The sequence below is a fragment of the Arvicanthis niloticus genome, chromosome 7, assembly GCF_011762505.2.
Source record: "Arvicanthis niloticus isolate mArvNil1 chromosome 7, mArvNil1.pat.X, whole genome shotgun sequence".
Taxonomy (NCBI): Eukaryota; Metazoa; Chordata; class Mammalia; order Rodentia; family Muridae; genus Arvicanthis; species Arvicanthis niloticus.
Genome location: NC_047664.1, coordinates 25,066,845 through 25,089,909, shown reverse-complemented (window position 1 = coordinate 25,089,909; position 23,065 = coordinate 25,066,845). Strand labels below are relative to the sequence as shown.

Here is a 23,065-nt window from a genome sequence, read left to right as displayed (position 1 = left end):
TCCAACTCCTTCATGTTCCCTAACACATCTCACTCCCAACTTCACATCTTCCTTTTAAAATGAATATTTTTAACTTACCAAGTCCATTTATAACACCCATATGTATGTAGGTATTGGTTTATCACAAGCCATCGACAGCTTCAGCTAGGGGCAGGGCTTCACAAGTCCGGCCTCCCCCCAAACCCATGCTGGAAATTTTAACTGGCTTGATCTTGAAGTTGGATTTTTTTCAAAATCCAAATTATGTTGAATAGTAAGAATTCTTTTGAGAGTGGAGAGAACTTTGAATTGAACATTTGGCTAATGTACAAGGTCATGTCTACCAGCCATTACAAAGCGTGGTAACAAGAACAGCCTCCTGTATTCCCTTGAAAGCCAAGACCAGGTCTGTTCCTATCACTAAGTAAGCACAATTTTGAAAGATTTAGATATAAGGAATCATGAAGGAATCAGAGTAGACATGCAATCTGGACGTTCTGGGGCTTTGTGGATACAGTGAATAGTCAGTATACCCAGTTTTGACATCCCCTGAAGTGCCCACACAGGGGTTGACAGATTTGAGTCAAGACATGGGAAGGTACAAATTATCCCCACATCGTAGTTGCTCAAGTGTGTGTAGAAACCCAAGGAAAACATGTATGAGTCAGTTCTCAACCACGTGGGTTCTGGGGATCAAACTTAAGGCTTGGCTGCAGACATGCCCACCACTGAGCCATTTTGCCAGCCCAAACCTGAAGTTTTATAATGCAAAAAGTGGGTCGGAATACCTGATAGGGTCCTTGTTGGAGAAGTCAGGGGACTCCTTGGTGTGGTGTCTTTTCTAATTGATGATATCACCTGCTTCAGGCTCTCTTACATTTTGTCTCCTAGGAATTCGCATAGAAAGACTAACCAAGTACTTATGGTGTCTCCATTTATGTCCATCTTCTCAGGATGCTTATTAAGTTTTATTTTAATTTTATGTAACTTTGGCTAGCCTGGAACCTACTATGCAAACCAGGCTGGCCTCGGACTTACAGAGATCACCGTACCTGGTACCTGTTAATTATTTTTATGAGGACAGAACTGTAGCTTTATACATAGAAAAATTAATGGAAGAATTAAGCTTAAAGCTCCAGTTTTGAAAATTGATCTCATACTGAGCTATTCATTCTTTTAGCCATTAATCAAGAGATTTAAAGATCATAAACACAATGAAAATTCTATGTAATTAGAACAAATTTTGCAAATAATTTAAATATTTGTTATATAAAATTATTCTGTGGTTACTATGAAATTAGCAGGAATGCACTAAGTAGGAGTAATTATTTCTAATAGAATTTTCTTCCTCTAAGGCAGCAGCTTTCTTTCAGTTGCAACAACCCAAGAGAAGGCTGCAAGGGGGAAACAACATTTTAGGACACATTATTAGCTGTAGGAACGTAGCTTAAAAACTCATGAACTCATGGAGTTCAGTGGAACACTGAGTGCAGAGGCGGAGCTGCAAACATAGAAGAGTTGTTCCAAATTGAAAATAGACAGGAATGAAACTTATGGCTAAAGTGTGTTGCAGATAGGTTTGTGAAAAATAAAACTAAAGATACACCTAGGACAGTTTACTGAGCCCTTAAGCATCCTCAATGCTAATGTAAAACAACTGGTGTATGCCTTTAATCCCAGCATTTTGGAGGCAGAGGCCGCCCTATTTCCTGAGTTCAAGGCCAGCTAGGGGTATGTACCGAGAACCTATCTAAAAAAATAAAGAAGACAGTGACTGGAAAGATGGCTGAGCATGTAAGATCACATATTGTTCCTGTGGAAGTCTGGAGCTGATGCCCAGCATCCAGACCTGGCAGGTCACAACTGCCTTTAATTCCAGATCCAAGGGCTGTAACCCCTTACCTCTGACCTCCTAGAGAAGGAAAGGAAAGAGAGTTAAGAAAAGATGTTACCAATTTTTAAGTCTAAACCTTGGTCTTAAACAAAGTTGTTAAATACACCAAAGAAAGGGCAGCAATAATAGACTCCCTAAGATACAGTGTATCAAAAGAAAGGCGCCCAGGACAGAAACAGTATAATGGTGATCTGAGGATGCTGGAGCCTTAAGGGAAAGAGAGTTTCTCTTTAAAACCCTAAGAGGAACTTGATAGAGTGAGGGAGGGTGGAAAGAAGGAGTAGAGGGAGAAGGGGACAGAGGACAAAGCTAAGATGCAAAAGTGGTTGTCTGAGTAATCTGGACAGCCTAGAGGAGCTAGGGCCTGGTTAGGACCATAAATGGGGGTTGCTGCTGCAGGGAGGTGTGGCCTGATCTCAGGCTGTGGGATTTGGACTTCTACAAATGACTACTGTGTTTTAGGAGCAGGCCTATGTTCTAACAAAAGTAAAATCAAAATCGACCATTTATTATGTATTATCCTGCCAAGCCAAACTTTTGTGTTCTGTCGTAAGCCTTACTGCTGCATACTTAAGTCCTTCTCTTGCACTTTTTTCTATAGTTCCTAGTTCAGTAGTCAGCTTGCAAGTCTGTACTTTGATTAGGATGGGATTGAACAACCAGTTTCTTTGAATCGTAGGTGAGGAAAAAGAAAACAAGGCCAGGTAGACTGAGGCAAAGCTGTATCGTACTCACACGTAAATGCGCGCACACACACACCAAGTCACCGACATAGGCTCACAGCTACACTGGGAGACAATGGAATTAAATGAAATCAACAGTGTTAGGGGAGTAAATTATCAGGAAACTAAAAACAGGACACCATCTTATTAAAGTTGGTGTGCTCTGAGGTAATAAAATCATAACGTAAACAGTGTCCAGTGCAAGCCAGAGATCAGAAGGTGAAGTATGTGTGCACTTGGGCTCGTATTTGTCTTGATTCAGGGCTAATGATTAGAGAGGGAAATGCCATTGCAGATGGGCGTTAATGCCATTGCAGATGGGCGTTAATGCCATTGCAGATGGGCATTTCTTATTTCTAACTAATAAAACTAGAGAACCCTGAAGTTTTTTTGCAGATCAGAAGTCCAGATCCAATTGAGGAAGTTTCCAGCAGGGTTTTTGTTGAGGGAATAGGGGTGGCATCAGATCTCATCTCCCTGTAAGCTCCCCTAAGACAGTGTAATGCTGTCTGTCTTTGAGAATTTGTCTTTTCCTGGAGGTTCCTAGAGAAGAAAGCGAGGAGAGAGTGAGGGGGCAAAGCGAGAGAACAGAGGCTGAGCAGAGCTGGAGTCCTCAGAACGCACTTTCAGTTCCTGCAGTGTCTAAGATTCACTTCCTGTTCATCAGTATTTCTTTCCTCCTCAAGTTTGAAACTTGGCTGACAGCATGAATTGCGTTTAAATTCGTTATGTATTTCTTAGGTTCCTTTTAAAGTCCTGTTAGACTGGCCGTTTTCCATTTTTCGATTGCCTACAGTCGAAACTTGTAGTATATAAAAAAGTAAATGAATGAACCATACAGGGATATCAGCTATTCTCGATTTCCCTAAATGCTTGCAACTTTCCAGTTAGAATGATAACTTTAAAATATAAAATCAGCTACTAATTAGCTTTTCCCCAGCAAATGCTTCCTCTCCTGGGGTTTTGGTTCCCATTTTAGTCTTTTTTTTTCCCTCTCTTTCCTGAAGATTGTAGCCTTTTAAGTAGCTGATGGGATTTGTTTGGATTAGATTTCTTTGCTGTAGTAGTTTCCTTGCCTTCACCCTGGGATATTTTGATTCTCCACGCTGTAGTGAAAGTTTTATCTCATAATTTTGGGATATCGTGAGACAGCCCAGTACTCTTAAGATTGCCCATAAGTGTGCCTTCCTGGCACACATGAAGTTTTTTTACAATTTAGGAGGGAAATATATCACTTTGGGGCTTCCTTTGAGGCCATTCTATATCTTAAAAGTTCCCCTTGATACCTACCCTATAGGACTAGAAAGATACGCCTCTCCAATGTTTCTATGATTAGCTGTTCAGAGAATTTCTATACTAAAAGTAGCCAAGTCATAGGAAACAGAAGAGACAGACAAATGCTAAGCTAGAGAGTAGTAAAGAAAAAGACAACAATGGCAAACTAAGGCTTTGACAAACTCTCAAATGAGTATCATGTTTAAAAACATAAACAACAACAAAAACCCTGTTTAGAACGACACAGGGGACTGTTGACCATAGAGGAAGTCCAAGCCACAGGGAGAACTCTGCGACTACCTTTGAAGGCAGTGAGACGGCTGGGTGCACGGTATTTGGTGCTGACTAGTGAATGACTTCTTGAAAGTAGATAATTCTTTGAGTCATATGTTGGGTTTCAAAAACAACCATGTAGGGCCGGTCGGTGGAGATGCACAACTTTAGTCCCAGCACTTGGGAGGCAGAGGCAGGTGGCTCTGAGGTTGAAATCAACCTGATCTACAGAGTGAGTTCTAGGATAGCCAGGAATACACAGAGAAACCCTGTTTTTTGTCTTGTGTGGGGTTTGTTGTTATTGATGTTGTTTTGGGGAATGAATGGGACAACAAATGAGCCCTTTATATCTTCCTCCTTTCCTTCCCTCCCTTTCTCTATGTATATAAATCCCAGGGAATATAGTTTATTCTCTATTCTCTTTACCAACACAACTGACTGTAGTTCAGGAACAGAGAATTAGGTTATACCGAGTAACACATTCACTGTTGAATTCATCATAGCTGCAAAGCAAAAGAAAGTTAGAAAATGAATGTATTTTACCCAATATATTGATGAGGATCTGTGGTAGATGGGGTACAGTAGATCTCAGATGCTGTCTGTTGACATGCCTAGCTTTTGGGGTTACTGGAAGCCAATGGTCTACTGAGTTCATATACCCCAATGCTGAGTTAATATGAACCAAACCTGATCATCAGTAGGGTGTTAGGTCAGGGACAGAGATAGACGTTAGGTGGTTATTAAGGAAATGTCAGGTCTAAGATAATTTAGACCGTATCTGGAATATACTAAAAATATATAATCATGAAGGTTTAATCATTCAGTTCCTTTTAAGACATCTTTAGCATAAGTGTGGCGTTTCTTTAGGTCACTTCAGTTCACCATAATTTATATTTAATGGGTAAGCTATTTAAAAACAAACAAACAAATCTGCACTCAGGAGGCAGAGCCAAGCAGATCTCTGAGCTCAAGTGAAACCTTGTCTCAGAAGAATATCCTTTTTTGAAAGAAAATTTAATTTTTTTATAACTATTCTTTTTAAAGGTGGCAGAATTACATGCCCACAGTTGTTGAAACACTGAGAAGCACAATAGATTGAAGATTGTTTTTCTTAAATTTTTTAAAGGAGGAATGGTAGTGTCAGATGTGGAAATACATGCTTCAGTGCTTATCTTATGCAAAGTAGTGTTCTGTGACTGCTAAGTACTGAAGGTAGTAACAGGATTGAGTTTAATCTGTCACAGAGCCATCTGCATGGAAGGTAGATTTGTAAAACTAGCATTTCAAAAAGTGAACTTGTGTTTGCTGTGTTACCTTGCAGCATGTTTCATCCGCTGGGGCGGTAGGAGGCAGTGCTTGGATGCCTGCTGCTGTGGAGGTGGTAGTCACACTCCCTTGCACAGTGCATTAAGAGAACTAACTATATTTCCTGTTTTGCTTTTCAAGTGTGTGTTCTTTTCTTCTAATGCTCCTTTTCTCTTTTTGTCCTCCACCCCTGGGCACTGTCGATGGTTGTGCCTTCCAAACTGGCTTTAAATATTCTAGGTAATTAGGGCAGGTGCCATGCTTTTGAAATCAGAGTTTTCCATCTTCCCTTAGATAAGTAGTATATATATCAACACTCAGTTAATACTTTGAAGAATGCTAGACAATGCAGTATGCTGTAATTCCCAGCTGCCATTGTGAACACCCTGTTCTGCAGTGTGCTCTGGTGTAGGGGCCTTGGGAGTAATTGGCCAGATTACATGATGTGTTCCACTGTCACAAAACAAGCTTGGAGAGTTAGGTGATTTTACTCAGCTATTGACAATGTATTCGTGTTCTGAGCATTTGTTTTTTAAGGTACATGTGGCTAATCTGTGATGGCTGGTAGACATGTTGTGCTGTGTCCATTCCCATGGGGTTGGTTGGGGTTTATCCCATCTGTAAGTCTTAGAGTATCAGTACTGGGAGAAAGCTCCATAAACCCACAAATTGGCATGTTTTCCTGCCATCACTCCGTCCCTTTTGAGTTACAGTAGACGTCAGTGCCATCCTGTGATTGTGTGGTCTGTACTTTAGTATTGTAGATAATTTTTGCAGTATCCATTTGAATGTTTTTATATTTTAAATGTACACTGTAATGAATATGTAAATAAAGGTGCCATGGGACAGAACAGAGTGACTCAGCCTCTGTCAAGGTCTCCATGATCAGCTTGGTAAAGCAGTGTCACCCTGGGATAGTTGTCTGCCCAGCATCCCATTGATATGTGATGGGAAGACCAAACAAAAGCAGTGCAGGGAAAATAGTTGTCATTTGTAGCTTCTTAGATCAAATTGAAAATTAAAGGTTTGCTACTTTCTTTGTTTTAGTTGATGCTGATGAAATTAAAAGGCTAGGAAAGAGATTCAAGAAGCTTGATTTGGACAATTCTGGTTCTTTGAGCGTGGAAGAGTTCATGTCTCTGCCTGAGTTACAACAGAATCCTTTAGTACAGCGGGTAATAGATATATTCGACACAGATGGGAATGGAGAAGTAGACTTCAAAGGTAATGGCTATTTTGTTTTTAAATCTTAAAGTACTCTTCATCAGAATGGAACTAGAATTTTTAAAGTGTCTCTATTTTTGGTGATCTTATAAAGATTATGCTAAAACTTGAAAATCAGGGTTACCTAGATTTTAATTATTCTTTACTTTTGCTTCATAAGTTATCTGGGTATCTGTTATAGTGTCATCTACCACAAGAAGGAACATTGAGTATTGCCTCCATTTAAAAAAAAAATTACTCTCACTGAAGGACAGCTTAACAATATTAAAAGCTGTATTTTTCTTGTTTCTTACATTTTTCTTAAACACTGAGACCTGTACTGGTCACTTTTGGTAACCTATGCCTGGCCTGACACCAAGGAATCTTTTGTGCAAATATTTATTAAATTATATATCATTTTACATTTGGTATTATACTTGTAAATCATGTGTAGGTAGTATTTTCAATGTTCTTGTTTTTTCTTTATTTATGAATCATTATTTGCCAGTAGTAAGAATTTACCAACAGTGTATTTACATAATTTAGAAATTTGGAATGAAAACAAAATGATTTTTGTTTTGGTAAAATAATGTACAGTCTTTCTTAGTCTAAAGAAATTAGTTAAATAAATATCCTTAAAGAATGTTTTTGAGTAGTAATGGCTCACAGGCCTTAACACATAATTCAAATTGGTTAATCTTGACGACTCAAATAAAATTAAACATTCAAATAAAATGAAATCTTGTATTTGGAGCCTTAAAAATTGACAATATTTGGAGCTGGAGAGATGGTTCAGCAGTTAAGAGCACTGGCTTCTTTTCCAGAGGTCCTTAGTTCAGTTCCCACCATCCACATGGTGGTTCACAACCATCTGTAATAGGATCTGATGCCCTCTTCTGGTATGTCTGTAGACAGCTACAGTATATTCACACACATAAAATAAATACTTTTTAAAAATTGACATTAATGATTTTTTAGTACTGCTTTTAATATTTTGTACAAGAAATAACCTTTTGAATGTTGCTTTTCTTTATAAAAATTAAAAGTTGTGATTTGTAAACATTTTCAACTTTTATTTAGAATTCATTGAAGGAGTCTCTCAGTTCAGTGTCAAAGGCGATAAGGAGCAGAAGTTGAGGTGTAAGTATTTTCCTTCTTAAACTACCATTCCATGTTGGAAGTTAGACTTCTAAAAACATTTTAAGACTTTTCAGTCATAATAGAAGTCATCTATGATGTTGCAGCTAGTATATTTGAATGATGTGTCATCTTTAGTGGTGTAGTGGGAAAGATGTTTCTGAGACCAGGCATAACACATGCTTGGCCTTGGTAGTCTTTACTCCATAGCTCAGCCTTGTAGTCAATTGAACTGTGTGTGGTGTCTGTATTTTAAAAAATGCATCTTCTTAGTTGGATAATACTGGTTTTCATTTTAAGTATTTGTTGTTTGCCTTTTAATAGCAGTGGTTTTCTGCTCCCCCCCCCCTTTTTTTTCTAGTTGCTTTCCGTATCTATGACATGGATAAAGATGGTTATATTTCCAATGGAGAACTCTTCCAGGTGTTGAAGATGATGGTGGGCAACAACCTGAAAGATACACAGTTACAGCAGATTGTAGACAAAACCATAATAAATGCAGATAAGGATGGAGATGGAAGAATATCCTTTGAGGAATTCTGTGCTGTAAGTGAATTCGTCTTTTAACTCTTTTAACACTCTTTTTAAGGCCAGTGTCCTAGACAGTTTTATAAGCATATTTTGCTTTTACACTCTTTTAATTTTTATCTAATTGCCCCACATTCAAGTTTTGGAATATGTTTTAAGTGCTGATAATTAAAAGCTACTAATCTCAAGAGTTAGTGTACATAAACAGTCTAGTAACATGCTACAGAAATGGTTCCAGCAGTTGTGGGTGAGTGAATAGCTGTGTGTGTGGAGGCTGGCGGTCAACATCAGCTTTCTGCCTTGTGCAGGTGAGTATTTTGAACTCTCTCCCTGTGAACCTAAAGCTCACCATTTCTGCTGTACTAGCTGGCCAGCAAGCCTCATGGACCTCATGACCGTCTCATCAGTGCCAGCCGTATGAGTAGATGCTGCCACACCTAGCTTTTTGTATGAATTCTAACTTAGGTCCTCATACCTGCATAGCAGACTTTTTACCAGCATAGCTGTCTTCTCACAGGACTAGTAACGTACTTGTGGTTGCTCTTAAAATTACAAGTAAGACATGCTTTAAGGTTTGCATAAAACTATGCCTGCTGCCCTGCTGCTCTGACGATAGCCTTGGAGAGCACTTGCCTACAACCATGCATGAAGCCTGGGCCAGTACACACCCAGTACTGTAAATAACAACAACCAAAAAACCAAAACAGGTTTGAAAATGCTTTGGTGATGGGGCTGGAGAGATGGCTCAGTGGTGAAAAGCACAGAGATGGTCTTCCAGAGGAGAGGATCTGGGTTCAGTTCCCAGCACCCACATGGCAGCTCACATCTGTCTCTAACTGCAGTTCTAGGGCTTCTGACACCCTCATACATTCAGGCAAAATACTTATGAACATAAAATAAAAATAAATTACATATTTAAAAAAGTACTTTTGTGAAAAAGAGCCGTGTGTTCATGAATTTTAGTTGGCAACACTAGAAACTGTCATGGGGATCAGAAATCGTCTTCTAGAGTAGAGGCAAAGAAACACATTTTTGAGAATTTTGTTAGTCATCAGCGGATACTTACCTAGGAAAGTCTTTTTCTACTCCAGTTTTAAATTTAAATCTCAAAAAGAACAGCTGACAATGGTTCAGTGGGTAAAAATGTTGGCAGAGAAGCCTGCAACCTGACCGTTTGGTTACCTACTTGGTGGGAGAACCAACCCTCTCAGGTTGTCCTTTGACCCTGAGTTTTGGGAGCGGTGCACATACACAGAAAGAAACAAATGTAAGTTATACAACAGACCAATGAGATAGTTGTGTAACCCATAGTGGACTGGGCCCTTCCACATCAGTCAAGAAAATACCTTCCCTCATAGTTTTGCCCACGGGCTGACATTTTCTCAGTTGAGGTTACTCCTCCTTGATGACTCTAGCTTGTGTCAAATTGATAAAAAAAAAAAAACCTAGCCAGCACTGTCTATGATTGGAATAGAATGTTTTGTGTTTAAAATTGAGTTTCGTGTTGGAGTAAAATAACAGAAGTAACTCAAGGGCAGAATTTACTCTGGCTTAGAGTTCAAGACTAGAATCTACCATGGCAGAGTAGGTAGGGTGGCGTGATCTTGAAGCATCTGTCCCATCTCACCCACAGTTAGGAAGTAGACAGAGATGAATGTAGTTGCTGTTCCACTCCCCTTTCCTTACAGTCTAGGATCCAAGCCAGAGAAGGTGCTGCCCACAGTGGGCCGGGTCTTCTCAATTTATTAGTGGTAACAAGATAGTCTGTCAGAAGCATGCCCAGAGATTGTCAGGTTATCAGCTTCTGTCCAGCTTGACTCTCAAACACACTGTTCTAAGCCATAACTTTCCACTCCAGTTCCCCATAAAGTTCACGACTATGTTATAATATAAAATGTGTTGAGTGTAGCATTACAAGTCAGAAGGAAAAGTGGATAAGGATGAAGGGTAGGTCTTTGTGAGGGAGTTGTGCGTAGCAGGTTTCTGTAAGAACCAGAGTCTACCACCCTCGTCGAAGCTGGAGTAGTTTTCTAGCTTGTTCCCTGTTGCTCATAAAACATTTGACCGAAAGCAACTTGGGGAGGAAATAGTCTAGTTAATCATCGAGGGGAGCAGGTCTTGTTTTAGTTTGGTTTCTCCTGTGATAAAACATGAAACAGATAGTGAGCGAGCTTGGAGAAGAATAGGTTTATTTGTTTTACACTTCCACACTTTGGTCCATCATTAAAGGAAGCCAGGGCAGGGGCTCCAGTCTGGAATTTTGACGCAGGAACTGAAACAGACGGTGGAAAGCACTGCTTCCTGACTTGTTCCCCAAGGCTTGCTGAGCTCGCTCTTATACAACCAGGAGGACCACCTACTGTGGTGTGGGGATGGCACTGCTGGTCAGCATCAATCGTGAAGCAAGAAAGTGCCCACAGGCCAGGGTGATGAGGCTTACTTCCTGAGCTGAGGTTCCTTCTCGGGTATCTTTATCTAAGGAGCACAGAAGCCAAGGCTGGAAGTGGAGCACAGATCTCGGAGGATCACTGCCTATTGACTGCTTCCATGCTCATTTCCAGCTCCTTGCCTAGCCAGCTCAGGCCCATCTGCCAGCATAGAGCCCTTCTCTCAGCCACATTCACTCCATCCCTCCAGCTCTGAGAGACCCTGCCCCACAGAGTAATTGGGGAGAGATGGACAAAGAACTTGCTTGCAGCATTTGGCCTCCACACCATGTTCTGGTCTTCGTATGCATGGGCATGCACATGCAAGTGTGTGTACCTCAAAATGCAGGTGTGCATGTACTTGTGCATCTTTTGTTATACAGGGAGGACAGGGCATGAAAAGTTAACTGGGAGACTCAAACACCCCCCCCCCCTTCATCTAGCTTCTGGGCTATCTGAAAACAGGTAATATTTTTTTATAATGAATATTTTTAATTACACTTTTTGGTAAAGAAGTATCCTACTTTGCTTTCCATTGACTGTGATAAAACACAATGATCAAAGGCTGAGTTGTAATCCACCATGAAGAGAAATCGGGGCTGGAGCTGAAGGCAGGAACTGATTCAGCAGCTTGGGAGGAATACTGCTAACTGGTTTGTTTCCCATGGCTTGCTCCAGTACCCCCACTGCCTAGGAGTGGCACCATTCACAATGGGTTGGACCCTCTCACAATAGTCTTTAATCAGAAGTGCTCCATAGACTGACCCATGGCCAATCTGACAAGAGGCATTTTCTCAATTAAGGTTCTTTCCAGGTGATTCTAGCCTGAGTCAAGTTGACAAAAGAGGGATGTGATTTCCTTACTAAAAACCTGTTTGTGTCTGCTGCAGGTTGTAGGTGGCCTAGATATCCACAAAAAGATGGTGGTGGATGTGTGACTCTTTGAAGAATACCACCCAACACTTTTGCTTTCTTCTCCATCTCTGAAGATCTGCTCAAGACGTCCAGCAATGCTCTCTGTGTATTTAAATGGAAGTATTTTTCTCTGTGAAGCCACATTTTCCAACATGAGCCTCATGAAGCCAACTAAGTGTTATTGAACTCCTACTCTCTCAATAACTCAGTGTAGCACCTTAAAGTTTGACGGGCGGGCAGCAGCACGAAAGAGCACATCAGTATGGTGGAGAAAGGGAAGGGTTGGCTCTTTAATTTATTTTTCTTCATCTTTTATAACAAGAAAGTATCTATATATACATATGTAAATATTTATATATAGATATATGTAGCTTTCTATATATTTAGTAGGTTGGCTTTAATTTAATATACTTGATTCAGAAACAAAATGTTAGAGTACAAAAGTGCCAAGCAGAACATAAACCATCCTGACTTTTATTTCACACAGTTTTATATGTAGATAGAAGATTGTACAATTTGCGCCAGGTATTAGGCCAGCTACTTTCCTTTCTCTGTGCTTTCTCCTTTGAGAGATTGATAAAGCATTTGTTAATGCCCTATTATTTACCTTAATTACACTTTTGTAAGGAGTCTGTAACTTTATTTATATTTCTGAGTATCTTTCCAGGGACTGTCTTACTGCTGAGCAGCATTTAATCCATCCGTGTTGGAGGTCTAGTTCAGTACTGTTGCCAAGAGTGGGTTCTTGTGTCCATAGAACTGCATATACTATGGCTGCTTCAGGCTGATACTTTTTAAGTAGTTGCTGTTATTTTTATTAAGTGTCCCTGAGAAAATGTAATTAGCAGTTGTGATTTTATAAAGGTCAGAAGTTTTCTGAGGCAGTCATGACTTTTTTAAATGTATTATTTAGTGAAGAAAACCCAAAGTCATCATGTAATGACTTAAAATATTCTTGTATCATTATACACAAGGAAATACTTGTCACTAAACTGTAAATCATGGATTCGTTTTTTCCTTCTGCATTTCAAAAGACATACAATTAATCTAAAAAAAATCAACATACTGAATGAGCACATATTTATGTAAAATCCTGTTTGTGGTTAAAATGGGTGAATATCTTGCTAATCTATATGCCATAGGAGAGTAGATTTTGTCCACTATTTTTTTTTAATTTCTTTGCCAGAAGGCAAGATAGCACATGATAGATTTTTGTTGTTTTGCCCGCACAACTAGTGATGGATGATGATTTAATAGATTTGTGTGACATAAAAGTACATCATGTTCTACCATTTGACATTATCCCTTCCCTTTTCTGCAAAGGTACTATTGACTGGAAGTAAGACATTCTGAAGAGTTTTGTATGGCAGTCTTCCCTATACAGTTTTTCTATATAAATTGGTTTTATAATCATGAATGGTAAAGGGCGGGTTGAATCAAGGTGAGAGAATATTAAATTGAGTACACCTGCCTGCCACCGCTGTCCCTTCAACTGAGTGCTGCACATCATGGGCTCTGTCTGTGAGAGAAAAATCCCGGTGCTTGGTGTCTTTGCATGACATGGAGTTTTGCATGTAGATCAATTTAAAATGTACCTCTTGTTTACATAATTTGCATAATTTAAAAAGATGATGTTGCCAAACTTTGGAAATGTTAATACTCAAAACGAAAATCTCCACTCCATGTAACTACTTTCTCCCTCTGGATCAGTACATGGCTTGCAATCCCAGCCAGTGGTTTGATCTGTCCCAGTGTCAACCGCCATGTGCTCTGCTTCAAGGGGGACTAGTCTTTTGTGAATTTTTTTGTACATAATTATTTGTTACAAATATTTTAGCAAATGCTTTCTATATCTCTTGCTTGTGCATATCTTGGCTGGCGTTGAAAAAAATAGTGCAAACTATTTCCTTACTGGGGAATGAGGGGTTTTCTTTTTTAGTTTGTGTGAGGGAGGTGGGGAGGGCATGGTTTATGTTGAATGTTTAAATTTTCTTCTGCATGATACATGTCATGTTGTGAAATCTTTAGAGAACTTCATACTGTATGAGTAAGAAAATAAAATATTTGAAACTTGGCTTTAATGTATTCTGTCAGCGTACTGCTACAGTTAATAATCCTGTCCATGCTTTTAGGATTTCTAAAACTTGGATAATAAACTACAGGTGAAATAAGTTGTTTTATCTGGAACAAAGAAGGCTAAATGTTGCAAAGCCCTGAGGCTCCACTCCCCTGCCCTGAGCCTATTACAATTGTCTTGAGGGTTTGGCTGGCTTCTCACACATGTACATCAACCCCATTCTCGGTAACTAGTGCCTGTAGTAGGTTTGTTCACTTGTGTATGTGCAGGCTCTTGAGTTTGCTTTATCCAGTCTCACTTCCTTTATTCAATGGCATTCATCCCTTCTTCCCTGCCGTTGTCTTCCCTGGTATAAAGACGCTTTACATAGTGATTTGCTTGTTTTGCACAAATCCAGGTTTTTCAGAGTATCACTTGAGTGTTCATTAAAGTATTTAGTAAGTACGTATTCTCATTTATTTCTTTTTCTTGGGAACATCTCAGTAAACAAACTGGTCTTGAAGTTTTGTAATCCCACTTCAGCTTTCTGCTTGCTGGGATTTTTTATAACTGTAACATGAAAATTTTGAGACTTTTCTTTTCCCCCAAACAGGGTTTTTCGGTATAGCTCTGGCTGTCCTGGAACTTGTTTTGTTAGACTAGAATAGCCTGGAAGTCAAGAGATTCCTCCTGCATTTGCCTCCCCAATGCTAGGATGGATTAAAAGCATGTACCACCATGCCCAACCTACTTTTGACACTTTACTACAAAATCCTTGTGTGTTCAGCACTTTTAACAGGGTTGAGATCCTAATGCCAGGCAAATGAGATCCCTCGCCCAAGTAAGCTTTAGGATGTGGGTCTGTGTACACCAAGATGACAGGTATTGAGGTTTCAAGATCATGTGCATTAAGTGAGAGCTCCACTTCCATGTTGATGGAATAATAACATTTCTAGAGACAAACACGGAACAGTTTGTGCCAAGGGCAACAGAAATGGAATTAGTGTTAAAATCTTGTCCAGAGCTTTACAAGGCGGCACAGTCACAATGGTTGTACACTACAGTTAAGCTGTACTAAAATCTACCAATTACAAGAGTTAACGGGGAAAGCTATATTTAAGAAAGCATTTTTAATGTGCAAAATGTCTCAGGTGTGTAGACAAGGGGGTAAAGATTTAGTTCCTTGACTTACCGTTTTCAGGGTGTACAAACAGATGTAGAGGATCCAAAAGACCATGTGGCTTTACAGTTAGCGATTCCAACAGCAGGCTGTGCCACAGAAAGCACTCAGCTTTCAGGCTGGCTACACTGTGCTGACACAAGATATGAAGGGAGTTATTTGGTCCAGGTTAAGATTAACTACCAGTGCCAGGCAGTGGTGGCGCACGCCTGTAATCCCAGCACTTGGGAGGCAGAGGCAGGCAGATTTCTGAGTTCGAGGCCAGCCTGGTCTACAGAGTGAGTTCCAGGATAGCCAGGGCTACACAGAGAAACCCTGTCTCAAAAAAACAACAAATAAAGATTAACCACCAGCAAGACTCACTCATTGATACTCCAAGAGTTTCTCTCTAGCACGGTTATTCCTTTTGAATGCAGAGTAGCAATAGGAGGGAGGACTACAAACACACGGCAATTTAACACAGAATCTAAACCTCAGGCAAAAATTACAATCTTAACTCTTGCCTCAACTCACTAGCCTTGAACCCACTTACCTAGCCATGGATCACTTCAGACACTTGGAATGGTATTAAAGACACAGACCTCGCTTCCCAGAAAGCACGTGGTAGCAGTCCTAGTCATCACAATTTTGAATTTCTCACAGCACGGTGAGAGTAGGTCTTAAATACTCTACAGATTAAGACGTCGTCCCAGTATACCCGTACTTTCAGTGAGGTCTGATAATATTAAACATTCTCCTTTGGTGAGACACTCCAGCAATGTCCTGTTGGTTTATCGAAGGAACAGAGCAGTCTGGACAGTAGTGCTTTCCACTGACAAGAGGGAAACAAAGCTTAACAAAACTACTACTAAACGGCGTGACAGCACACATTTGTAACCCTGGCACATGCCAAACTGAGGCAGCAGACTGACCCAAGTTTGAGGCAAGCTAGCCTATCACGTGATTATATGCCAGCCTGGACTACACATTCTGTCTCAAAAAACAGGAGCAGGAGAGATGTCTCAGTGTTTACAAGCACTTGCTGCTCTTCCAGAGGACTGACTGCAGTTGAATTCCCACTGCCCACACCAGGGTGTCAACCATCTGTAACTACAGCTCCAGGGGAACATCTGCACACAGGGTAGGCATAATACACACATGTCCACATAATACAAACAAAACCTATGCCGGCTGTGGAGGCGTATAACCTTGAATCCCAGAACTCAGGAGGCAGAAACAGGATTTCTGTGGATTCAAAGCTAGCCAGGGCTACACAGCAATACCTTATCTTCAAACACATACACACATACACCGTCTTTATTAGAGCTGGTTCAGTGATTAAGAGCACTTAAGTGACCTTTCAGAGGACCTGGGTTTAGTTCCCTGAAAACATGGGGAGTCACAACCTTAACTGTAATTCCAGTTTGAGGATTCTGATGAACTATTCTGGCCTCTGGGAAATGCCAGGTACATACATGGAACACATACCTAAATGCAGGCAAAACACTCAAAATGTTAATTAAAAAAAAGTATTAATTCTTTTAGGTATTACATGAATTTCCTGACCTCCAATCATTACATATTTTGGTTAGAAACAAGGGAGTGTAGTATCTAAGTCACATGTTTCATGAAGTGTGTTCTAAAACAATGTAAGAAACAAGCATCAAATTCACATACACAGACACTAGTTACAAGAATACGCTGTTTGGAGAACAGTTTTCTTGGGAGAATTGCTTTACAGTTTTACCTTTATTGTACAAGAGAAATATGCCCAATATCAGTAATTCTTGACATTACTTACTTTAAAAATAACATTTATTAGCCTTGTGAAGCAGGGCTTTCATTTTATTTATAAATTGTACAGGAAGTGCAAAGATGAGCACATACACTCCAATAGTACAAGTTACTGCCATGACCTAACCCTGAAATAGTCACAGTGCCCAGTACCAAGAACTGTGATTCATTTTTAATTAAAAATTTCAGTTTTATATAAGTTTATAAAATTATCTGCAAATCTATAACCAAAAAGTTGCAACTTAGCCTCTAAATGACAGGCAGTGTAGTTTACTTATACATTAAGTATAAATTGCTGTATTTTTCAGTATTACATCATATTTAAATTATCCTAGAAGCAGTTGAGTGTAAGTCCTGTTTAACCTTCCTTTTCTGCGTTTGCTCTGGTGAGAGCTGAGAAGGAACCTGAGCTTTAGGTGTCTGGGAACTCCTCCCATGGTTTCATCAAGGGTCCAGGGAAACTCAGAACCGATCTGCTGATCTGCTGGCCACAGCTCGGATATTGCCATACACCTTTGATGGAGGGTTTCCTGTTTAAGAAAAAAGGCAGCTTATATATACAAATATATTCAAACACATAGAAACACATACACAGAAGACAGATACCTTACATTCCTAAGGAAAAGAAACAAGAGTTGTAAAAAGACCATTACAAAACCAAGCCAGACAGACAGACGAGAACACTAGAGAAAACCTGGCAGATCCTCTGAGCAAGTTGCTATGACTTCAGATCTAGATTAACTGGATCAATCAAGTTAACTGGCTGTGTTCAGCAGCCCTCATTTTATAGAACCTAATATGTAATGTTTTCAGTTATTCTGGAATGGCTTTTCAGTGTACTTCCTTAGGAACACAAGAGATTTAGTGATATTCCCAATATAGCCTTTCTCTTCTCTAACAAACAGAATCTAAGTAAAGTAGTCCTGGTTTTCCCTCTGCCAACTCTTCTGCTTCTATTTGGTATCTTTAACTATATGAAAGCTACTGTTTCCCATCTTTCCAGAGAAAATGCCAAAGAAATAAACTGCTTTACCTAGGATGAGGTTGCAAATGGCTGTTCTTGCCATCTTGATGTTTTGGAAAGAGCCAAGTATGTGAACTTTCCTGAAAGAAGTAAAGTGAGTCAGGTTAGTCACAAAAGGCATGTCCATTATCAAATCCTGGGAAACTAAAAACTACGGAAAATCACAATAGATCCAGCCCCTGAACTGATGGTGGGGGGAATGGCACATTCTAAAACCACTTCTAGAATGGGTGGTTTGTGGTATAAAAATTATATATCCCCACCCCCCCCAAAAAAATTAACAAAAAAATATAAGTAATTAAGAACAAAATAATTTCTCTTTTCTTTCTCGGCAGGTTCTTGCAATGCTGCTCAGGCTGTCCTCAAACATGCAGTGATCCTGCAGTCTGCCTCCTGAGGGCTGAGATTACAGGTGTGAACCACCACTCCCAGATTACTTAGTTACAGGCAGGGAGAGATGGCTCAGTGTATGAAGGTACTTGTCGCCCATCCTGACAACCTGTGTTTGTTCCCAGAGGCTCACTTGGTAGAAGGAGAGAACTAATTCTCCTCTTTCAGGCTGTCCACTGGCTGCCACACAGGTATTATAACATACAGGTTCACTCGTCCAAACACAGATTAAACAAAACAACAGACTCCTGGTCAGTAGTTGCTCCCATCAAGCCCTCCTCCATGTCTGCTCATATACTTCTCAAAGGAGTTTTACTTAGTACGTATTATTCCCACTGTACACCAAGAAAGGCACTTCAAGTAATCAGGAGAATTAGGGGTAGGGATGTAGCTCAGATGTACACATCCTTGCCTAGTGTGAGGCCCTGGATTTCATCCTGAGGCATAAGGATAAAGATAACATATACCCAGTAGAACAAAGAAACTCAAAGCAATATGCTGAATACATACTGGGCATCTATTTACATGAGTTTCTGGAAATCAGTGATAGGAAGTAGAGCAATGGCCACTGGGGGAGAGTGGGGAAGAGCTGATTAAATGATGTACTCACAGGGGACTGATGGTGAGCGCTGTGGGCAGGGCATGGCTACAGCATTGGGCAGAGCTCAGCAACCCACTAGACTGACCCTGCACAGCACTGAGCTACGTTGAGAAACCCATTGTATTCTGTAAGCTGAGTCCAAATACCCTCTTTAAATCACCTTTCATAGTAAATTCTAAGACATTGAAATCCGTGGACTACAAAGTTAATGACAAGTTAGCCAAGTCTATTACAAGTGGGTTCTAGCTTTGGATTTCTCATCGAAGACTTTTAGGCTCTGTTCAGCCATTTTAAATATTGTATTTCCATGTCTTTGAAATTTATAGTGGAAAAAAAAGCTCATGTTTCAGACTCTGAAGGCCCAGTCCATAAACGAGCAGAACTATGATAATACATTTGCTTTCAAGAAGGGGCACCAATGTAATACAAGTTACTCTTAAGTATAAAGAATGTCTACATTACTACAGCCTCAATAATGATCATTTCAGCAAAACGGTATTAAGTGAAAGCCTCATACCTTCTGTCAACTGCTATTGGCCAACCTCGTATTATATCAGCTCTAGGCTACTGTCTGTTTGACACCAACCTCCGAACAGTTTGACCTCAGAGAGGTTCTCCCAGCTCTGCATCCAGTACCTCCTCCTCACCGTAAGCCTGTACCATCTTATTTATATATTCATGTGTAACTAAAAGGTCGTTCTTACCCAGCATGCAATACTCCCTTCCTATAATGAAGGTGTGGGTGTACCCCTACCTGAAATATGGATATGTATTCAAAAGGAAAGCTTCATGGTGGCATTTCAAACACCCACTTCTTGTACGTCCCAAAATGATTTATCAGATATCTAAAATTAAAATCTTCCCTTGTAATCAATTATTTCAAGAGTGATTCTAAATATTTCTTTTATTGCTGAGAAAAAAAACTTACAATTACTGAAATTCCCTTGACTAAGTCATCAGCCTTTCAAGGTTGGCGTGTATTCACCTAGAACCACATGCCCACAAAGCTCCAATCACAAGAACATGAGTTACAGGCAACATTATAAAACAGGGGTGGTTCTTTACCGGAACATAAAAGGCTCCACATTCAATCCCAACAGAGAGAAAGAACAATAGAATTCAACAAATAACAGCTATGACTTTTTGCAAATAAGATCAAATATAAATTATGACACTTATATTAATAAGATCAAATATAAATTATGACACTTCCCTCAAGAACAGATACTTACACATCTGCCAAAACAATCCGTGTCCGTGTTACATTCTCTATGGTAAATTTGGTTTTTCCTCCTTTACCAGCAATTCTTCCTATTGCCCTTGACAGGTGGTCTCCTTTTAGGGGTTTGACTAAAGAAGAAAGACAAGCCATCAGGTGGCGTTTCCTACTAAACCACACTAAATATACATTTTCTGAAGTGTTAGTACTACAGCTCAATTGAAGCTATCAGACAACAGTCAGAACACAACACAAAGAGAAACACAAAGGCTGACTGTTCACACATGTTCTCACCGTCAGTTATTTCAAAAGACTCTAGGAAGAGGTCATCCAGCCGGATAAGGGCAAGCGCATCCTACAAGACAAAAATAAGCTCTATGAAGGCCTTTCCAGGTACACACCACACCCAACAGAGACAAGGAGAGCAGTTTTGAAACTGAACTTCTCAGATGCTACAACGAAAAGACTCAAAATTTGGAAAATGACCCAGCTACTGAAGTGGCCACACTGTGTATTTGGAAGTTTCTTAAGATCACTCACCTCCACCTGAAAGCCAAGAACAAAGGCTTTCACAAAGTCAGCGGCTTTTGTCAGGGCACTGACATCCTTGGTGTCTTTACATGTCTGAAAACAGAAGTGAAGATATGGAGGGATGAAAAGAAGAGCACTCTTCTATTATAATTTCCTTTACCATCAATCACCCTCCCTCAATATTGTAAGACCCCCTTTATAAGTTGTACAAGAGAATATTCCTGCTCCAAAGCTGGGCAATTCCAAGCACACCCTCTCAAGTGACTAATCATATTCTGACTGGTCCAGGTGAGTGGCAACATTCCTCTAGCACATCCCAAGGGCTCACACTCATTGTGCCCTCTTTTACATTTCCAGATGGGTCCTTTCTCCTCCTCTCCAACAGTCCTGACACACTCTGCTGTAAAGGACTATTTATATGCTCTTGTTTCCCAAACCAACAAGTCTAGTTCTGACTACCTGCATGCCTAATACTGAGGAAATCAAGAATAGCTTAAGTAGGCATCTTGTCTACAAGTAATTATTTGAACTGCAGAAATTACTGTTATTCATAGAATGCCCACCCCTGTACTAACATGCTGTACACATCTAGCTCTCACCTTCACTTTGACAATCTTGAATATTATAGAATAGAAACACATAAGAGGAAATTAAGGTACTAAAAACTCAAACACAAATCTAATTTCTAAAATATTCCTTTGGATCTCCCACACAAATTTACAATCCAATTGAAGAGACTACACGTTTGACAAATTCAGAAGCATACAGGATTGTGTTTAGGTTTTCAACCTTAAAAACAGAACCCCCAGCAGGGCGTGGCAGCACACACCTTTAGTCCCACACACTTCAGATCTGAGTTCCAGACTAACTAGGGCTACACAGTAAAACCTAGTCTCAACGAGAGAGAGAGAGAGAGAGAGAGAGAGAGAGAGAGAGAGAGAGAGAGAGAGAGAGAGAGAACAAAAATAAAACAACAACAAAGCCCCAGACTCTGGTTCTCACCCTAAATGTGACTCCTGGCAAGTCTCATGGATATCTAGAATTTAACGTTTTTTCACCTATGTTAAGCTCCCACTGTGCATCTGATATACGGTATTAGCAACTACTAGGAATACAAACTAATGACCGTGCAGTAAACATGGCAGCTAGGTACAGCAGAAGTTTATTAACTTCTAATGAGAGCTTGAGCTAAACCTGGAAAGCTGACTAGAACTGAAGTAAAAAGACAGCAGAGAGTGCAGCCTTCTCCAGAGATCAAAGGCACCAAAAATACTGGCAGGGAAAAAAAAGGGGGGGCGCGCGCGCGCACACACGGGGGGGGGGGGAGCGGGAGACAAACACAACTGGGTCTCCTACTTGAAAGGCAGGTTTAGTCACTTTTATCCCTTAGAAGTGCTGAGGATGCTAGAATGTCATAATAGAAATATTGTGATACGGGAAAAATATGGGAAAATTTGGCACTGACACAGATCTACTGAAGAAAAAAAAAAAAGACTTAATATATATTTCCTCTAAGTAGCATACACTCCCTCCAAAAGAGCACTTATATTGAAGTAGGTACCTGCAGTTACCACTTATTGATGTACACCCGTGTACCATTTTCTACTTTTATCAAGTGAACATACAGGGAAGAAACTCAGGGGACAGACAGTATTTTGGAGTGATCTTACAAGCGACTGAGGAATGCAGTCAATACCTGTTTTGAATGTAGTTTCGAAGGTATTTAGTTAATTTCAAATTCACTATACTAAAACCCTTTAAAAAAAAAAATAGGCCACTTACTAGAATAAACTCTACAAAGGAAAATGCATTCATGTATTTTCAGTTCTGAAGGCGAAAACTCGAAAAGCTACGAAAGGTCCACCCTTTTCCTTACCCTAATTTCTACATCCCTTGATTTCAGGTTAAAGCGTATCTGAAGTCCCAAATGTTCTACAATCGGAGTAAATATCTTCATCCAGTTTTCTTTCAACGGTGTGTATCTGTTAGCTGGGACGGGAATTTTTCGCGTTTCTTCTTTCCCACTCTGCAATAAACACACACACATACACACAGTCAGGAGGCGACTGGAGAGATGCGAGCCTAGACGGGAAAACAAACAAACAAACAAAATACAAAAAAAAAAAACAAAAAACAAACAAAAAACCGAGAACCGACCCCTCACCTAGACGCCCGGCCCGGCCCCGCCCCGGCCCGTCCAGATCCCCACCAGGAGCTGATCGCCCGAGAGCGGTGGGAAAACCGGCCTCTTCTCCGGCCGCGCCTCCTCCGTGTCCATACGTCCGGCGTCGCCATCCGGTCCCGCCGCTGACGACTGCTCAGCCTGTCGCTTCTTCGCCCGGCGGCCTCCTCTGCGCGTGACTGGGGTAAAGCCGTCCTCCGCCCCAATGTTTTGCGTCTCCATCTCGGCCATGTTCAACCCCGGTATGAACAACTAGCTAAACACGCGCGAGGTCGTACGGTATTTATGCCACCAGCCACCAATCAATTTGAAGATACCGCCCCTTTTCCGAGGCGGGGGTCCATGCCGGGGACCTAAGGCAGGATTGGTCCGCGTTTCCCAATGGCTGCCCTAGGGTATGCCTGATTGCTAATGTCTCCGTGCCTTCACGCGTTCGCAGCCGAAGCATTCAC

General features: G+C 40.5%; 2 protein-coding genes across 2 annotated transcripts in view; one reads left to right on the top strand and one right to left on the bottom strand.

The window, feature by feature from the left end:
* Positions 1–13,731, top strand: part of Ppp3r1 (protein phosphatase 3 regulatory subunit B, alpha) — a 41,685-nt gene extending 27,954 nt beyond the window's left edge. The window contains exons 3-6 of the mRNA XM_034508598.2: positions 6,496–6,672; positions 7,732–7,791; positions 8,150–8,334; positions 11,633–13,731. Coding sequence (XP_034364489.1) covers positions 6,496–6,672; positions 7,732–7,791; positions 8,150–8,334; positions 11,633–11,680 — 470 coding nt within the window. The 3' untranslated portion in view covers positions 11,681–13,731. The remainder of the gene's footprint in view (positions 1–6,495; positions 6,673–7,731; positions 7,792–8,149; positions 8,335–11,632) is intronic.
* A 2,857-nt stretch (positions 13,732–16,588) lies between these two features.
* Positions 16,589–22,908, bottom strand: Pno1 (partner of NOB1 homolog). Its single transcript, XM_034508597.2, has 7 exons — positions 22,641–22,908; positions 22,308–22,457; positions 20,441–20,524; positions 20,195–20,255; positions 19,914–20,031; positions 17,700–17,770; positions 16,589–17,196 (listed from the first exon to the last, which is right to left on the bottom strand). The coding sequence occupies exons 1-7, from the start codon at positions 22,842–22,844 to the stop codon at positions 17,129–17,131; spliced, it is 756 nt and encodes a 251-aa protein (XP_034364488.1). The 5' UTR covers positions 22,845–22,908; the 3' UTR covers positions 16,589–17,128.
* Positions 22,909–23,065: the final 157 nt, after the last annotated feature.

Coding starts and splice junctions, on each gene's coding strand:
- Pno1 (XM_034508597.2), bottom strand. CDS start 22,844: ATGGCCGAGATGGAGACGCAAAACATTGGGGCGGAGGACGGCTTTACC. Junction 17,771..19,913: donor CGGATTGTTTTGGCAGATGT/GTAAGTATCTGT, acceptor TACTTCTTTCAG/GAAAGTTCACATACTTGGCT. Junction 17,197..17,699: donor CATTTGCAACCTCATCCTAG/GTAAAGCAGTTT, acceptor TTTCTTAAACAG/GAAACCCTCCATCAAAGGTG.